General features: G+C 32.6%; 1 protein-coding gene across 3 annotated transcripts in view; it reads left to right on the forward strand.

Annotated features, from left to right (window-relative positions):
- Window positions 1-19,538, forward strand: part of LOC119601877 (mitochondrial import inner membrane translocase subunit Tim17-A) — an 87,129-nt gene extending 67,591 nt beyond the window's left edge. For all 3 annotated transcript variants that reach the window (XM_037953111.1, XM_037953113.1, XM_037953110.1), the window contains exon 4: window positions 19,278-19,538. In XM_037953111.1, coding sequence (XP_037809039.1) covers window positions 19,278-19,474 — 197 coding nt within the window. In that variant the 3' untranslated portion in view covers window positions 19,475-19,538. The remainder of the gene's footprint in view (window positions 1-19,277) is intronic.
- Window positions 19,539-20,213: the final 675 nt, after the last annotated feature.

Here is a 20,213-nt window from a genome sequence, read left to right on the forward strand (position 1 = left end):
ATAGCATTAATTATCATCTAAAAAAAGAACTATTATTAAAGGTCCGGAGAAAAATAATCCATGCTTGAAATTGGTTCGCTCTTTTGAGTGAAAAATTTGGCGTAAATCGCTCTGAAACCCTTCCATTAACGTTTTTATAGTGCTTTCTGTCACTTTACTCGAACAGGTAGTCCATCTCCGTTTAAAATCTACCACACTTTTGGATACTTTTTTGTGCTCTTCACATGGGCACATTATGAAGTCTTATGTATGGCAGCAGCTTTTTTTGTAAACATTCCTTAATGTAAATTTCGGTATTCATAGAGCACGTTGTAACAAATTGTTGGCTTCTTTTTCCGCAATTTGCATATTGCTTGCCATACCGAGAACTTTTTCGCAAATTTTGTCTGCTTTTGGGTTTCAAACTTTTTTTCAACATTCCCTCGAGCATCACCAACATAAAATTTTTGACCAGGAAGTTCCGAAAAATATGCCAGAATATACGTTTCGTCATCCATTTTGCAGCAAGAATATTTTTTTTATAAAACTTGACTTTAATTTCCGTGCTCTGTTTTTGGCCTCTAAATTTTTAGCACCGTTCCTGTCAGGAACTGTTTGAAGCTTGTATGTTTTTAAACCTGCATTATCTTTGACTTTTTGTACCAAATAGTCCGAGCACTGAGCTCACCGGGCTGCTTTCCTACCGGATGTGTTGGGAGCTCTTTTGAAAATGCTTTATATTTTTTGGCTTTAGAAACATCATATGGACTGTTCCTTTACCTGACCAAGTTTCCTATCAACGGACAAGTTCTCTCGGTACTGTTTAATAACATTGCAAACAGTTTGAGGGCAGACTTTGAATGCTTGGCCACCAATGCTTTGTAGCACCAAGTTGGGTTTTGTTGAAAATATTTAAACATTTTAAATTAACAACAAATAAATGAATATAATAACTGACATGCTATACAAAGGTAACTTGATCAAAAAAAAAATAATAAATAATACTTGGGTTAAAGATTTTGAAAATCGTGAATTTTACGATCTCACTTCTTAACCCCCAATTTCATCAAAAATGAGGTTAGGTTGATAGGATATATATATTGATAGGATCAATATACCCTCCCCACTAAAGTGGTTAGAAATTTAATTTTTTCTTTATAAAAATCGCGGAATTTATATTTTATTTTCTAAATTTTAATAAGAGTATGAATTTTTTGTTTATGTTCTATTCTAAAACTTACTACCCTTATATACAGTAGGGGTGTTATAAAAAACATCTTTGTACAAATATGAGGAGAGCATGCACTAAAACTGCAACGTTGAGCATTTGAGACAAATCGGATAACATTAACCCGTTCCGAACAATCTTTAAACTTTGAAAATGTGTTTAAGAGAAAAATGGGTTTTATCAACATTTTGCATAAAATCTACTCAAAATTTTTAAATTTTACATTTTTTATAAATGAAATTGTATATAAAAGTTAAAAATCGGTAGCAAAGGTTTTGAGATATATGTAACCTAAAATTACATTTTTATTCAATATATACTTGTAAAAAATGGGCGTGGCAGCAGTCTTATCTTGCAAATTTTTATGTGGAATGCTTGGTCAACTGTGTGCTAACTGCTACTAAATTTACAGCTGAATATCTTTAAGATTTGATTATTGTTGTTCTAAAAGTGCCACATGCCTCTCTGTGCGATGGTCAGAAAAGGAGTGCTCGTCCGAAACTCTCCAATCCAGAATTTCGTTTTAAAGCTCTTCTGAACGTATATGTAGGTTTATTTAATTATTCTTCTCTGATTCTGTTGACGAAGGTAGCTTTATTACCTAAGTTCAATGTGATCAAGTCTTTGGTATTAAGGAAATCCATAAGGGCCTGTCCCCTGCGATAGGTGTTTGTACTACCCCAAGTGGGAATTTGCATCACATCCTATTAAAATTTTCTTATTTTTCCTTTGTGCCTCTTCAATCAGTTTCATCAGATCCGACGTTGGTGGTAATGCCGGAGAATCGAAGGGCAGGTAAACAGATGAAAGGTATATGTTGCCACAAATTGCTTCAGTACCGTTGCATCCGATGTTGATAATCCTGTTGAGAGGAGAAAACATAAGTTTTTGTGACCTAAGATACCTGTTCTCGGGCGAGACCCTGTATCAGCGTAGAAAAGTTAGATATTTACTTGATTTAATCCAGAAACCTTGTTGCAAATCGTCCAAAGTTCCCGGATTAAAGCTGTATCATGCCTGTGTTAATTTTAGCCATCAGAGCGTTGGTAGCCATCTCCGTCCACCTCCATCCACCTCCTCGCTCTTTGGATTCGACTCCTCCGGGTAGCCTGAAGTGGCTATTAATGCAGTGGGTACTATTGATGGCTCTGTGGTGTCCTAAATGGCATAGGAATAGCAGTCTTTTTAATCGTCACCTTCCCAATTTTGGAAAGCACTGCTGTTCTGTCTTCTGGCGAGTGAGTGATTTCGTCCTCGCTTTTAGGATTTGGTTCCTTAACATTACCCGTACTTGCTAATGATTATGAGTTAGTGGTAACTTCCTCGCTTTTAGGATTTGACTCAACATTATAATTATAGTACATAGGCTTCGATAAATTCAAATAAATTTCGATCTAGATTGAATTTTGAAAAACGGAAAAAACCGATTTTATTGAGGATTATTATGTATTAATTTCAATTAATTATATTAAATTCATCTGTGTTGAAATGCAAAAATTTGAAAATTTTATATTGAAGAAATATATTCTTATGGGGGCCACCTTAATATACACATATAATTTTTGTAAAACTAAAATATAATAGTTTAATATTTAACTAGCTATACCCAGCGTTCTACGCTACCATCATCGTAATGAAATAAAATAAATATTATTGTATATTTTCAGTCAGTCCAATATACATTTATATATATCTGCAATATCAACAATTTAGAGTGCTATATTAAGCTGTGCCGAATCTTAAATACCCTCCACAAGATACTTTTATATTAATAGTTTTGTAATTGATCAAATATTTGTAAAATAAGTTTTCTCGTGTTTTTGAATAGAAAACCCTAAGATTTAAATAGCTTAAATCTGTTACAAATGCAAAATTTATTGAACATTACAAACACCATTTTCTTAAATATGCTTTAGCTATATAATAATTTGCATTGTTAATATCATACAAAGCGATCTTTGTATGATATTAAACAAATTTACAGTATTTTTTCTGTATACAAATTTTGTATGTATATCATTATTTGGAAATGAGTTATATGCGTTTAAGTGTATTTCTGAAGAGAACCTTGTACGGAAGCTATGACCAATTTTGGACCGATAGGAAAAAATTTTACAGTTAAATTTCTGTGTAACGATGTAATAATTAGGTAAGGAATTATGTGCGTTTTAGTGATTTTCATGTGGGGATCTTGTATGGGAGCTAAGACCAATTGTAGGCCGAACGGAAAAAAAATTGTATATAAGAAATATTTATGCAAACTTTTGTATAAATATCTCAATTAGGTAAAGAGTTATATGCGTTTGCGGTAACATTTCTGTGTACAAAAGTAATATTTGTGGCAAATTTTGTATAGGTAGGTAGGTAGGTAGGTTGATAGGAGGATGTATACTACATCAAATCCGAAGAAATACACCTAGGCCACTATCGGGCCTGTTGTGCGCTCCAATTCAAGAAAAAAAAAAAAAAAAAAAAAAAAAAAAAAAAATTGTTCACTGAATGTATTATTTTTCCATGTTCAGAAACTCAGTTTCCTGGACGTAATTCCTAAGAATCTTCCAATCGGTGTTGGTTAAGAATGTTATTTCTGGAATAACATCACTTCCAAGGTACTTGGATCTAACTTCGACGAATGCCTGACAATGGCAAAGAAAGTGCTCCAGAGTTTCACTGTCCTCTCCACATGCTCTACATTCGTCTGAATTCGCACGTCCAATTTTGTATAGATGTGCTCGTAATCCTGTGTGTCCACTGAGAATACGTACCATCATACTAACCTCAGACTTGCTCATTTTGAGAAGATTTCTCGTCTTGCTCTCATCAGGGTCACCCCATAGAATCTTTGTGGTTCTACCCACCGTTTCATTATTCCAAGAGGCCTTATGGGATTCTCTCATCCATATTTTTAATTCAGCTTTTTTTGCGTCGAATGGTTTTGCGTTTGTCAGGTTAACTACATCGAGCTCCCTTCCCTTTAAAGCTATTACATTCGCCCTTTCGTTGCCGGCTACTCCCGAGTGGCCTGGTACCCATATGATGTGAACCTTACCTCTGGGAGAGTATTCAGTTAAAGCTTTCTTACAATCCAATACGGTCTTAGATTTAATTCTATCACCTGATATCGCACAAATTGCCTTCTGGCTGTCGGTAAATATATTAAGCCCTGTGGGCGCCATATTTATTCTAATCCAATTTACACATTCCGTTATTGCTCGTACTTCTGCCTGGAAGCTTGTGTTATGATTAGGTAAACGGTGGTATATTTCTGTTTCTGGGTCTTCAATATAGATCCCCAGACCCACTTTGTCCCCTAATTTAGAGCCATCCGTGTAGCAACGGATTCCTACTGGTATTTGCTCTAATGTTCCGCTTGACCAAGACATTCTATCTGGGATTAGCGTTTCAAAGTTTCCGACATATTCAGTGTCTGGTATGCGATCAGGCACGTCCGATGAATGTGTATAACCTTCCAATGTGTCCAGTATACATTGATGACGTGTCCTATAACCGTTTTTGGCCAGTTCGCCTAAAGTAAAGAGCCGTTCGGCTGTAAGCGCCGCCTCATATCTTATATATGTTTCAATGGGTGGAATATCTAGCAACGTTTCCAGAGCCTTGGTTGAAGTAGTACACATGGCACCACTTATACCCAAGCAGCATGTACGCTGAACTCCCTGTAGTAGTTTGATATTACACTTTTTGTCCAAAGCAGTCCACCAGATTATTGAAGCATAAGCTAGAATTGGTCTAATTACACTTTTATAAAGCCAATTTGTCATAGTAGGACTAAGACCCCATTTCATGCCTATGGTTCTCCTACATATCGCCCAGCACCGATGTGCCTTGTTGATCCTATCCTCTATGTGGTGTCTCCATTTTAATTTCCGGTCAAGTATAACACCTAAGTACTTAACTTTGTCTGTCACCGGTATCTTCTTGCCCAAGAAGCAAGGTTCAGTATATGTAGAAATTTTTGTCTTTCTTGTGAAAAGACAGATTTCCGTCTTCGCCGGGTTAACATTGAGGCCTCTCGGTTGAGCCCAGCTCAAGGCCGTATTCAGAGCCTCCTCAGCTCTTCTACACAAGTAATTTGGATCCTTTCCCTTTAAAAGTATTACGACATCGTCTGCATAGCAGACAGGTCTAAGTCCTTTCTCGGTTAGGGTCCTTAGGAGGCTATTAATCGTGGTGACCCAGAGTAAAGGTGACAAAATGCCACCCTGTGGTATACCGCGAAATACCTTTTTCCTGATAGTTATATCGTACATCTCGCAGCTTATCCATCTGTTCCTTAGCATGTAGTTGATCCAGTTACGGAGCACCCGGTCAACATAAAACTGGTCTAGGGATTGGATAAGGGTATCAGTGTGCACGTTATTGAAAGCGCCTTCGATGTCAATGCATACTGCCAGTGTATACAGTTTGCTATCGAAAGATTCACTTATGTAGTGGACAACTTCATTTAAAGCGGTCTCCACCGATCGTCCCTTTACATAAGCATGCTGCTTATATTTAAGGTCATTGTATGGTATGCTGCTTTTAACCATGCTATCGACTATCCGTTCCAAGGTTTTAAGTAGGAAGGACGTAAGACTTATCGGTCGATAGGACTTAGGTGTCGCATAGCTAGGTTTCCCTGGTTTGGGTATAAATATTACCCTTGCATCCTGCCATTTAACTGGGGTATATGCCAATTTTAAGCATGCAGTGAATATCTGTGACAGATGTACGGAAACCAGTCCCGCCTCCATCTGCAAAAGTGCCGGGAAAATTCCATCCGGCCCTGCAGCTTTATAGGGAGCAAAGCTCTTGATTGCCCCTTTAACCATGTCAGTTGTAATAACTATTTCCGTGTTACCCTCCCCTTCCTCCAATATCGGTTCATCTATGTTATTCGATATACCGGGTGGGAAATGAGAATCCATTAGGAGTTTCATTGTCTCCTCCATATCCTCAAGCCTCCTGCCCGTGTCATCGATCATAGATTCCGGTTGGACATGAGTTTTGGATAGGAATTTTTTTATCTTCGATACCTCATTTACGCTATCTACCTGTTCACAGAAAAGTTTCCAGGAGTCTCGTTTGGCTCTTCGAACGATTTTCTTATATTCACCAAGTTTATTACGATACTCATCCCAGTATACTGCGGTCTTTTTACGCCGTGCCCGGTTAAATAGTTTGCGAAGAGTCTTCCCAAGGTTCCGGATCTCCCCAGTTACCCAGGGTTTTTCCTGGGCAGATCTCCGCTCTCGCAGAGGGCAGCTGTCCTCGAACGATTCAACCAGGGCACTTGTGAACGTTTCCACTTTGGCATCTATATCCTCTTTATTTCGACATTGAAAAGTGTCCTGACCTAAACGGTTCTTTAGTAAGGCCCCGAACATTGTCCAATTAGTTTTAGACTTATTCCGAAACTTTATCGGCTTTGGTGGTGGCCTTAGTATTTTGAATCTTATGTACCGATGATCAGAAAAGGAGTGCTCGTCCGAAACTCTCCAATCCTGAATTTCGTTTATAAGCTCTTCTGAACATATAGTTATATCTAATACTTCTTCTCTGATTCTATTGACGAAGGTAGCTTTATTACCTAAGTTCAATGTTATCAAGTCTTTAGTATTAAAGAAATCCATGAGGGCTTGTCCCCTGCGATTGGTGTTTGTACTACCCCAAGCTACATGATGCGAGTTGGCATCACAACCTATTACAATTTTCTTATTTTTCCTTTGTGCCTCTTCAACCAGTTTCATCAGATCCGACGTTGGTGGTAGGGTCGGAGAATCGAAAGGCAGGTAAATAGATGCAAGGTATATGTTGCCTCGACCTTGCTTCAGCACCGTTGCATCCGATGTTGATAATCCTGTTGAGAGGAGAAAACATAAGTTCTTGTGACATAAGATACATGTTCTCGGGCGAGATCCTGTATCAGCGTAGAAAAGTTGGAAATTTACGTGATTTAATCCAGAAACCTTGTTGCGAATCGTCCAAGGTTCCTGGATTAAAGCTATATGTATTTTACCTGTGTTGATTTTAGCCATCAGAGCGTTGGTAGCTGTCTCGCTCCGATGGAGGTTTATTTGGATAACCTCAATCATGGTCATCCATTAAACTGTCTTCCAGCGAGTTGGTGGTCACCTCCTCGCTCTTTGGATTTGACTCCTCCGGATAGCCTGAAGTGGCTATTAATGCAGTGAGTACTGTTGATGGCACTGCGGTGTCCTTATCAGGCATAGGAATAGCAGTATTTTTAATAGACACATTCCCAATTCTGGAGAGCATTGCTGTTCTGTCTTCTGGCGGGTGAGTGATTTCCTCCTCGCTTTTAGGATTTGACTCCTCAACATTGCTAGTACTTGCTAATGATGCTTTGGGTACTGTCTTAGGTGTTTTAGTGTCCTTGTCGGGGCCGGTTTTGACAGCCCTTTCAATCGGCGCCTTCCCAATTTTGGAAAGGGCAACTACACTTTCTTCTGGCGAGTTAATGGTAAATTCCTCGATTTTAGGATTTGACTCCTCAACGTTATCAGTAGTGGATACTGTGGTCTTAGGTTTTTTAGTGTCCTTTTCGAGGCTTGTTGTAACAGCCCTTCCAATCGGCACCTTCCCAATTTTGAATATGACAGATTTAGAGGCGAAGTAAGCCCTACCTTTATTCTTGGCAAGACTAGCCATGGATTTCTGGTCGATACCTATTACAAATAAAGTTCCCTCAGGTTCTTCTTTCCTGTAAAAGACATCCCATTTTTCCACGGCCAGCTCAGCATTTTGACCTCCAAGAATTTCCAGTATACGTTCATTAGCCAGTTTACTGCCCCATCCTTTTATGTAGACAGTGGACTTTAGGAGCACCGGAAGCTCGCTCTTCTTTGCCAGTCCCAGCCTAGCGCCGTCCCAGGGAGGAGGGATACTTTCCACCAAGTTCTTTAGGGTGCTAACACATTGGTGAGATGCCAACCTCATCAACATCACGCCCATGCTGAACTCGCAGCTCTCGCTCTCTATTGGTTGTTTGCCCTTTGAAGCTATTGCATGGTCCACTATCTTATTGTTGACCAGGTCTTCTATTTTACTCTGTTGGTCTATTGGAATTTTGCCTGTCGGATTACCGGCATCGTAAACTGCATAGCAGAGATCGTCCCGGTGCCTACTTCTGGCAACTTTGGCGTAAGATGGCGGCTCTTTACCTTTTCCTCCGTCTAGCTTCTCCTTCCTCGTTTTTCGGGGCTTCTTTTGAGATTCCCTTACCTTCGAGGTTGATTTCGCCGACGTGTTCATCTTCGGAATATCTGGCTTGGCGTTGTCACCCTTACTCGCAGGATTCTCACTTGAGATTCCTTTGAGTGAAGTATGGCTTGGCTTCGACTGTGTATTAGAAGACGGGGAGCTCTTTTTCTTCTTAGGCTTATTCTCAGTTGTCAACTCCTCGGGTGACCTGATCCTTTTTGCCTCAGATCTTGTGAGAGAGTCCGATTCCTTTGGAGTGTCGTGGGATTGACTAACTATGATTTCCTGAAGCATCTTTTTCAACTTCCTCCTCTGTGCTCCAGAAAGTCTTTTCTTAGTAATAGGTAGTTTAGCTATGCTATCACTCACCTCTTTCACCATTTGCTCTACTTCATCCTTTTTGGGATTTGCTATAATGGTATTATTATTATTATCATCTGAGGATTCAGAGTCGGAACCCTCACCTATATTTAAAGGCTGAGGTAGCTTAGAGCTCTCTCCGAGTACATCCTTCTCTTTCACCCCTATATTTTTGCCAGCGGCATGCTGTACACTTGACGCATTGTCCGCCACGGAGGCCAAGGTACCCACCTCCGTAGTAGTATTCTGCTCACGATTGCAGGATGACGACGACACGTGACTCGCGAGTAGATCAACACTTGCCGCCGGTACTGGGTTATTTAGGCCCTGCACCGTAACTTTTATCTTTTTATTTTTTATTTTCCATATTTGTTTTTTTTTTTTTTTTTTCCAGTTTTTTGGTCCGCGGGGAATATAATATTCCCAGGTGGTGGACAATCTGCCCTCCCTCAGCTTAAGTGAAATTAAAGCTGGGAGAGGACAGATGGTCCATCACCACCCCCTATCCGCCACCCGGGGACGCGCTCGGTAGGAAAAATCTGGAAAATTATACAAATTTTGTATAAATATCTTAATTAAGTAATGAGTTATGTGCGTTTTAGTGATTTTCGTGTGGGGACCTTGTCTGGGAGCTATGTAAAAATTTTGGAGTGGCCTTCATAATCTTGTCACCGATTCATTATTGAAAATGTTTTGGATATTCTTTCTCGTAAAGTGTATAGGTCGGGCAGACACTATGACACAAAAGAAGCCTAAATTGAAGGAACTAAAAAGGCTTAGACCGAAATTTCATTTCCATTACTTAAGAATCTTTATAACTCTTTATCACTCCGAATTTTCGAAGTTATATCAAGCAACGGCGGATATGTTCCTTACTAAATCTTTTCTATAACATTGTAAAAATGTTTATAAAAATAAAAAAGTTTCATGAAAATGCATTTTGTTGTTGTTTTAGTTAATTAAAGATGATGAAAATATTTAAATGACCCAAACAAATATTGCTTAAAAACGTAGCGTTTTAGAAAAAAATATTAAAAATCGGCTATTAGGTATTGTGCTAATTTTTGTCTTAATAGTGATACCTAAGACATCATGTTATTATTTACAATTTTAATATTACTAATTAGTCCATTATTTTTTGCAAAAAATAAATTTTAATGTAAACAAAACAGTTAACCTATTTAAGTCAGCGGGAGTGTATCTTAATTAATTAATGAGTTATATGCGTTTAAGGGATTTTCGGCAGAAGACATTGTTGGGAGCTATGTCCAATTGTAGACCGATCGGAAAAAAAATTCACGGTAACATTTCTGTATACAAAAGTAATATCGTATAAATATCTTAATTAGGTAATAATTTAGGGGCGTTTGTATCGATATCTTGATATATTAGTGAGTTATGAGCGTTTAAGTGACTTTCGGGTGGGGACTTTCGGTGTATGGGAGTAAATTTTTCGGAGTTATTTTAAATTTTGATTCATAACTTCTCCCCATGTGAACCGATTTTGCTCATTTTCAATACCAAACTGCCTAGGACAATTGTGAATATTTTGGTCGAATTTCATTAATTTATTTAGCTTCGTTTTTACCTGGGCGTGTTTTACACAGACAGACGGACGGACAGACGGACATAGCTAAATCGACTCAGAATTTGATAAGGAACCAGAATATATGTACTTTATTGGGTCTCAGATGAATATTTCTTGGTGTTACACACGGAATGACAAAGTTATATCAATATCAAGTTTTTTAATTGAAATTGAACTAAATTGTTAATAACTTTGGTAAGAATAAAATGTCAAATAATTTTTTTACAGGATTATATACACAAGACTTCACCCTATAAATATTTAATTCCTTCAAACTATAATTTTTTAATTGCATTCCCTTATAAATCAAGCTCGTAAAATTCAGATATTAACGTTTTTTTAAATTTTACTAATTCGCGATTTTTAAAAAACTATAAGCAAGAATTTAAAAAAATGCTGAAATGAAATGTCTTACTGTGTACTTTTAAAATTTTTGAAAATAACTCTTATGGTATGTATTTAATGCGCTGAATTTGAATTATTTTTACAGTTATGTGCAATTATTTTTTCAAATATAATGATTTTGTTTGATGTTTGATTTTTTCAATAAATGATTACGCGAACGGATTCATCGCGTATTAGGGTCTGTTTATAATCACACAAAATATTTTGGATGTGCCATCAAAAATTTTTTTAACTCTAAAATTAAAAAACTTTGATAATTGCTCATATATACCCTCTATCACCACTGATGGTGTTGGAGGGTATAAAAAGTCCCCTTTTATAGATTTTCATACAGGTTCCTAGGTTCAATATTTCATAGATTTTCAATCAATAATGATTGATTCTAGTTTTAATATTACATGAAACTCAAAAAATATCAGTTGGAGAACGAAAATGTAACAGAAATTTATTTTTTTAGATTTTAGTTAAATAAGGATGGTGCATGTTAAATTTTCAAGCAGAAGTTCCTTTCATACAGATTTTTATACACTCAGGAAGCTGCGTGTATATTATTATAGAAAATTCAAAAAGTATTATTATAAAAAGGAACATACAGTCTCTTTTTATATGAATTTCAACACTTGATCAATGAAATTATTCATTATTTACGAGCTAACGTAGCCCTTCATTGGATTAATGGAGAATGTTTTATTAGTGTTTTGTTCATTTTTGACTGTGAAACTATTTCATTGATAAAATTAAATTTGATATTTGTTCCATGAATATGTTTCATAAACGCCATGAAGCATTTTCATTTCAAAAGTGAAACTATTTCATTGACAAAATGAAATTATATTTTAATTTAATGAATATAGTAATTTCGTTGCAAAAATTATTTTATTCCATTAAAATCATGTAATTGTTGCGTTAACTGAACCAGAGTTTAAATATTAGTAATTGCTTTTATATTTCTATTTTTCAATTTGCAATATATATGTATTTTCCTCATATTTAAAAATATCCATATTTAAAATATAGTACTGTTCAAAATATTTGTAGTATTTTTGCAAAAAAATATTTACCCATACAAGCTATTGCATATTGCAGCTACAGACAAATATAAATTTTTTTCATATACAATATATCTCGCAGCAACTCGCTAACATATTTAAAATACCCACATATATTTTATATTGCTTGCCTATAATATCAAAATATTTCCCTACACAAATTATTCGTAGTAAAAAATATTCATGCCATGCCGGCAAAAATGTACGAACTTAAAATTTGCGCAAGCAAAGCATATATGTGACGACGAAACTACTAAACAAAACAATAGTCGCTACTATGAGGTTGTAATATTTTTACTACAAACTTTAAATATTATTTAATATAGGAAATTATTTATGGTCTAAAATTTTACATTTTATGTTGGAATTGAAAGATTATAAAATGTGAGGAATGTATGCAAAAATAACCAAATATTAATTACAAAATTATTGAAAACGTCTGTAGCGATGTTTGTATAAATGTTTATGAGAATTTGTTTTTTCTGAAACCCAAAAGGGCCTAAGTTACATTAAAAAATAGTACGTTTTAACATTTTCAACTAAATTCAAATCGGTTTTTGTTGGTCAAATAGGCAGAAACATGGAAGGCATAAGGCTTCTTTGTTTTCATAAAGATTTTAGGAAATTGGAAATTTTTCTTTGATATAATTCTAAAACTGTGAAAATAATCTCTAAATTACAAGGATTCGCTAAAAGTGCCATTTTTGTTTCAAAGTTAAAAATTCAAAAGAATTTTAAAATTTTCATGAATTTTAAGGTAATTTTAGAACATAACCTTTTAGAATTTCTTTGATAGGGACCTTGATTTTAATTGTAGGAGTGTTAAATTTAGCAGGAACACGTATTTTGATACGGTGCATCACAATCAATCAAAAAGTCGATTTTGATTTTTTTGTAACTTTGGGCTTTTTGGATGTCATATGACGATATATTAAATTAATGTTTAATTTTTATGTGGTGTATTAAAATGTATTTATTTGTATTGATTGTAAAAGTTAATATAATTAGAAAAATTTATATAACTAGAAAATATATGTATTAGAAGATGCAAAAAATACAATTAAGTTTTTACATGAAATGACAGTTATACATACAATTATGTATGTATGTGCATTAGACTGACCGGATCTTATATGGGGAGAAAAAATGTCGGAATCTTGTTTGTCTTAACCCCACAAAATGATTCCACTTTCCAGATATTGCGAAAGCCGAAATTTGAGCTCGATTAAAAGACGTTAACAAGTGCCGCTCTTCGCTTTGAAAAAATCCAAACTTTTGGACAAAAAGCTAACATATGAAGCTATAACTCCAGAACGGTAAATAATAGAAACACGGTTAGTACCTCTAAACAAAGCAAATATTGCCCTTCATAATTTATATTTTATACATAATTTTTAAGTCAAACAGAGTTACAACAGATTTTGTCTCCAAAAACATGACCTGGTCGCTGTAGGAGCATACTTTGTATATTTTGATATTATGTGATAAATTTTGCTATTAGGTAAATATTTTACATATTATTGTTAAAGACTCATAATGTACATAGATTTAGTATTTCAAAAAGATTTAAAACAGAAAAATTGGTTGAAAATTGTGAATATTATTAAAAATTCCCCAGGCCATTAACGTGTCTCAGATCACTTGATTAGGAAATGGGGAAAAAATTTAACTTATTTTGGAAAATATTCTAATAAATCTATTTATTACTATTTATTACATAAAATATATCTATATTTACTCGAATATAAGTTTTTGTCCTTAAAAGATATCGTGAACATGTTCTTAGCTATGATCAAAAAAAAATAATTTTTTACACGGCAGTTTCAAAACTCCTTTATCAGTTTTTTAAATCTTTGTTAATCAAATTTTAAAATTTTTGAAATATCATCAGCGTATTTATGGTCAATAGATTAAGGAATAAAACAGTGAAAAAATAGGTCAATGCCTCTTATAGTTAAGCTGTACCTGCGATTTGAATTCTGCGAATTTCGAGAAAAACTGTAATATTTTACAAAATAGATCCTAATTCTTTACTGTTATACATTTTAAACAAAATATTTACGGAATATTATCTCTCAGGTAATATAAAATATGTCCCTGAAGTTATATATTAATCGGGAATTCCTAAGTCGTAAAATTTGGAGGTCAAAGGTAAAATTTAGCAATATTTGGAAATTCTTATTAAAACATGTCGAAATATTATTTATTTGTTTGCTATATTTACTAAAATTACAAGATTTATAATATATGATTCGATATTTTAAATAAGAATAATAAAAAATTAAAATTAACCCTTTAAAGCACTTGGGTCCAATATATTCCCAAAGTTCAATCCCTTTATTTTTTAAAATTATATAGAGAATTATTAAAATTGATTTAATGAACTTTGGGAATATATTGGACCCTTAGGATTTCTTGATTTATATATAACTACAGGGGCATATTTTATATTATCTGAGAGATAATATTCCGTAAATATTTTGTTTAAAATGTATAACAGTAAAAAATTAGGACATATTTTCCAAAATATTACAAAAAAATTAGTTTTTCGCGAAAATCGTAGAATTCAAATCGCAGGTAAAGCTTAAATATAATAGGTATTGACCTAATTTTTTCACTGTTTTATTCCCTAATCTATTGACCATAAATACCCTGGTGATATTTCAAAAATTTTAAAATTTGTTTAACAAAGATTTTAAAAAAAACTGAAAATGGAGTTTTGAAACTGCCGTGTAAAAAATTATTTTTTTGATCATAGCTAAGAAAAGGTTCCCGATATCTTTTAAGGACAAAAGCTTCCATTCGAGTAAATATAGATATATTTTATACAATAAAATAGATTTATTAGAATATTTTCCAAAATAAGTTAAAATTTTTTCCACATTTCCTAATCAAGTTAACTGAGACACGTTAATGGCCCGGCGAATTTTTAATAACATTCACATTTTTCAACCAATTTTTCTTTTTTACATCTTTTTGAAATACTAAATCTATGTACATTATGATTCTTTAACAATAATATGTAAAATATTTACCTAATAGCAACATTTATCACATAATATCAAAATATACGAAGTATGCTCCTACCGCGATCAGGTCACGTTTTTGGAGAGAAAATCTGTTGTAACTCTGTTTGACTTATTATTCATTTCATGTAAAAAATTAATTGTATTTTTTGCATCTTCACATATATTTTATAATTATATAAATTTTTCTAATTATATTAACTTTTACAATCAATACAAATAAATAGATTTGTTATTATATTAACTTTTACAATCAATACAAATAAATAGATTTTAATACTCCACATACAAATTAAACATTAATTTAATATACATATGTACATTAAACATTTATACAAACATAGCTACATACGTTTTCAATAATTTTCTAATTAATATTTGGTTATTTGCATACATTCCTCACATTTTATAATCTTTCAATTCCAACATAAAATGTAAAATTTTAGACCATAAATAATTTCCTATATTTAATAATATTTAAAATTTGTAGTAAAAATATTACAACCTCATAGTCGCGACTATGGTTTTATTTAGTAGCTTCGTCGTCACATATATGATCTGCTTGTGCAAATTTCAAGTTCGTACATTTTTGCCGACATGGCATGAATATTTTTTTCTACGAATAATTTGTATAGGAAAATATTTTGATATTATAGGCAAGCAATATAAAATATATGTGGGTATTTTAAATATGTTAGCAAGTTGCTGCGAAATATATTGCTTATGAAAAAATGTTATATTTGTCTGTAAGCAATATGCAATAGCTTGTATGGGTAAATATTTTTCGCAAAAATACTACAAATATTTTAAATGGAAGCAATTAAATATATTATTTGGATAAAATATGTTTACATTTTAATATTACATACGTATGAATATGAGAAAATGTGCATTTTGGTTAATAATATATTAGTAATTTTAATCTCTGAACTGAACAACTTAGTTGCATTAGTAAAATGATTATGAATGACTAATTTTCTCACATTTAATGAAACTATATCATAATATTATGATATTTTATTTTACGTATTTCTGTACATAAAAATATTAAATTTAATAATAAAATAGACAATTACATACATACACACTTACAAATAAATAAATAGAAAATATTATTAAAATATTCCAAGAAAATAATTGAATTGCTGGGGATCACATTCTGTGATCGTTGTGTAGTATCGTTGTATGATTTTAAAATCCAAATCAATCTGTAAATAAATAAATAAGTAATTAAATTAAATAATAAATGCATAAATAAGTAAATCAGTATACAAAATAAATAAAGTTATAAAAATATTTTAAATATAAACCACCTTATTCATAAACGCAATTTCATTTTATAAACGATTTATAAATCAAATTTCGTATGGAAATTTTGTTTTATGAGCCTTTTATAAAATAAAATGTTGTTTATGAATAAGGGGGATAATATTTAAGAATATATGTATATTAGACCGACTCACTCTGTATGGAAAGCAAAAACGTGTTTTTGGTTATCCCTCTCAAAATTTAACTTGCTTTGTTTTATGACGATTCCCAAAATATTTTAAGTCAAACAATAACCGTTCCTGAGCTGGACCAAATAATTTTTTTTTTTAATTTTTGTTTTGAAACAAAATATCTAATATGGGGTATCGTTTAAAAGGGGCTTTAAAGCCGCGTCCAATGATGTATTAATCATAAATAACCGTCTGCTCATAATTGTCATATTCCAAAATATTTAAAATTGTTAGGTTTTTCACTAATAAAAAAATATGCACAATTTTTCAAATTTTGCGCACCACTAGACATAGCTTCAAAAAACCTTTCAAATGATACCACATATTGTATATTTTGTTTAAGAAATACTGTAAAATTAAAAAAAAAAAACTAAAACGAGACTTTTTTGTAAACGGTCCACCTCACGAACGGTCATCGATAGACTAGAAAAATTTTGGGATCCATTATAAAACATAACAAAGATTATTTGAAGCTGGGTAAAATAATGAATTTAACATGAAAAATCGTGTCCCCCATTCGATATTTTCTTGAAAACTGTCCAGCTCATGAATGGACAGCACTTAACCGAAAATATTTTGGGTAACATCAGATTACATAACAGGGAATATTTTGAGGGGGGTAACTTAAGCACCATTTTTTGTGACTCGGTCTAATGTATATATATTTAAGTTCTCATATATGTATGTAAGTATATTTTTGGACTGTAGATACTTACCAATTGTGAATCAATCGATCCTCTGTACTGTGGCCATTGTGTAGCAGCTTCCTTAATATTTTTGCATTCAGTGCCCCGTTTCTGTAATTCTCGCATCGAGAAAATCTGTCCAAAAATTTATGATCATCTTGTGTAAAACAGGGTGAATACAAGAAATTTAAAAATTTCTTATTAGATTTTAATGAGTACATTTTAAAAATATTCTGAGTCACACTGTTAAAAACTGGAAGACTATTATATTTTAAGTTTTCTCTCGATTCGAGAAAATTACAGAAACGAGGTACAGAATGTATTTGGTTTATATGAAATTTTACACAAGCAGACTATGTTGCCTTAAAATTTTCGACACAAAGGTTATCGTATTTTAAACTTTGTAAACAAATTCCAGCGTTGTCTTCAGGAGCTGTAGGGAAAAATAGACATACATATATTATAAGTCATCAGTTTGTAACTTAAGTAGTATTACCGAATTTTTGGTTGGCATACAGAACTTTACTAGAAGATTGTTGATCAGTTTGGAACACTTTCAATTTGCCTTTATTATTATGATACGCCTTTGGAAAACAATATTCAACTATTATATTCACTTTAATTTTACATTTGCAGATTTTTTTAATTATTAAATTTTATTTAATTATAAATACTCAATGTTTTATTAATATGTATGCAAATTGTTTTTTTTTTTTTTTTATTTTTAAAATATGGATATATTTTTTAACTAGAAACACATGCACTTTAATTCACTGAAGTTACAATACAAATAAAATTGGTGATTGATTTTTCTTGTCTCTCTTTGCACTTTAAATTTACAGTTATTTGTGGTCAGCAAAAATTAAAAAAGTGGTATAACAACTATTAATATGTAGGTGTGCGTCTACAAAAACAAATATAGTGTTTACATTTCTATAACGAAGATTGTTTCACTGCATCTATGAAAAATTTTCATTGCATGTGTGAATAATGTTCATGGACATTTAAAACTCGCAAAAAATATAAAAAATGAGAACAAGGGGTGCATAAGAATAAAGGGCAAAGAGGAAAAATTAAAAAAATATAAATGAAGATAATTCATTGTATTCTGGAATGCAGTTTCATTAATTTTTTGGAAATTTTAAAAAGATCAGGAGCTGTAGGGAAAAATAGACATACATATATTATAAGTTATCAGTTTGTAACTTAAGTAGTATTACCGAATTTTTGGTTGGCATACAGAACTTTACTAGAAGATGGTTGATCAGTTTGGAACACTTTCAATTTGCCTTTGGAAAACAATATTCAACTATTATATTCACTTTAATTTTACATTTGCAGATTTTTTTAATTATTAAATTTTATTTAATTATAAATACTCAATGTTTTATTAATATGTATGCAAATTGTTTTTTTTTATATTAATAAAAATATATTTAATTATACGCGTAAAGAAAGCTAATTGCTATTATGTATAAACAAATTTATTTGTGATACTTTTTTTTCTCAAAATTTGCAATAATTTGAACTTGGTAATTTTAATGATATCAATTTCATATGAACAGTGAATTATGAAGATTTCGAAAAAAAATGTATAATGAAAGATTTCATTGTGCTCATTATACAAATAAAATACTTCATTTATTCGATGAAGAACATCTGATCATTAGTTAAATGCACGAATTTTCTCTTAGTGTAGGACACTACATGTTTCATTTTATGTTTATACAATACCAAAAGACATATTTTATTTAATTGCACATAAGTAATTAAAAAAAAAATATTGGAATAATATTCAACAAGAATATGTTTTGTGTATACATAAATCACTCTTAAATAAACTTTTCAATGATTGGGCATAGCTCCAATATAAGGCCCACTTCCGATAACCACGTAAACAGACCTATTTCATTAAGGAATAAAGATATGGTGGAGGTGGAGGGTATTTAAGATTCGGCATAGCCGAATAAGCACTCTAACTTGTTTATTGTTATTTTTGTAGTATTGTATATTAACTAAATGAATTAAAAATAATTTTCCATATTTAATAATCATTTATTTTCATTTTTCGCTGAAATGATATAGCATGTACTTTTATGCTTTATTTTGTCCGATAGTGTATGTCCGATTTTCAGTTGTATTCACTATACTTTTAGAAATATCTATTCCTTCACAATTAATTTTCAAAAATACTGTTGTGGAAATTAAATCAATTCATGCATAATTTTATTTTTAGGTATTCCCGCTATGGCTGGAAGTGCTATTATTGGCGGCGTTTTATTGGCTTTGATTGAAGGAGTTGGAATTTTATTTACGAGACTTTCTTCGGAACAATTTCGCAATCCTTTGCCCCCAAATGAAGATCCAAGTGTCTTAGATGAAACCTCAAAATTTGGATTTGGCACAACATCTAAACATGAACAGTATCAATAAAATGTTATTTTTAGATTAATTTATATTGTTAATAAATCACATAATGCTGTGTCTATAACCGCAACGAAACGTTTTTATTTCCCATTATAAGGCGACTTTCTCATATAATTATGGTTGGTATCTATATATAAAAATTAAAGTATGTTTGTATGTATTTATGTATGTATGTTTGTATGTATTTATTTATGTATGTATGTATGTATGTATGTATGTATGTATGTATGTATGTATGTATGTATGTATGTGTGTATGTATGCATGTATGTATGTATGCGTATGTGCTGATGTTTGTAACACCCAGAAATATTGGTCCTACACCCACCTTAAAGTATACCAATCGGCTCAGAACTACCTGAGTCGATTAAGCTATGTCCGTCCGTCTGTCTGTGTGTCCATGTAAACTTTGTGCGCACTCTACAGGTCGCAATTTTTGAAATAATTTGATGAAATTTTGAACGTGCACTTCTTTTGGTCCATGGACGAACGCTATTGAAAAAATACAACCGGACCCTCCGAATAGGGCTTTTGACCTCATAATTATGTTAAATGATCTACTATCTCTACAAAAATTGGCAAAATTTAGTTTTATATACGTCTTAATAATTCCAGTGATTTTCGTAAGGCTCGGGCATTATTTGACCCTAGCCCCCATACAAAGTCCCCTTCAGAAAATGACTTGAATGTCCGCAATTCTCTTATAAACACTAGTATCACGATGAAATTTGACACAAATAAGTTTT

This window comes from Lucilia sericata, unplaced genomic scaffold (genome assembly GCF_015586225.1).
Source record: "Lucilia sericata isolate MDLA Ls3-8-SP2 unplaced genomic scaffold, ASM1558622v1 Contig000195F_arrow, whole genome shotgun sequence".
Taxonomy (NCBI): Eukaryota; Metazoa; Arthropoda; class Insecta; order Diptera; family Calliphoridae; genus Lucilia; species Lucilia sericata.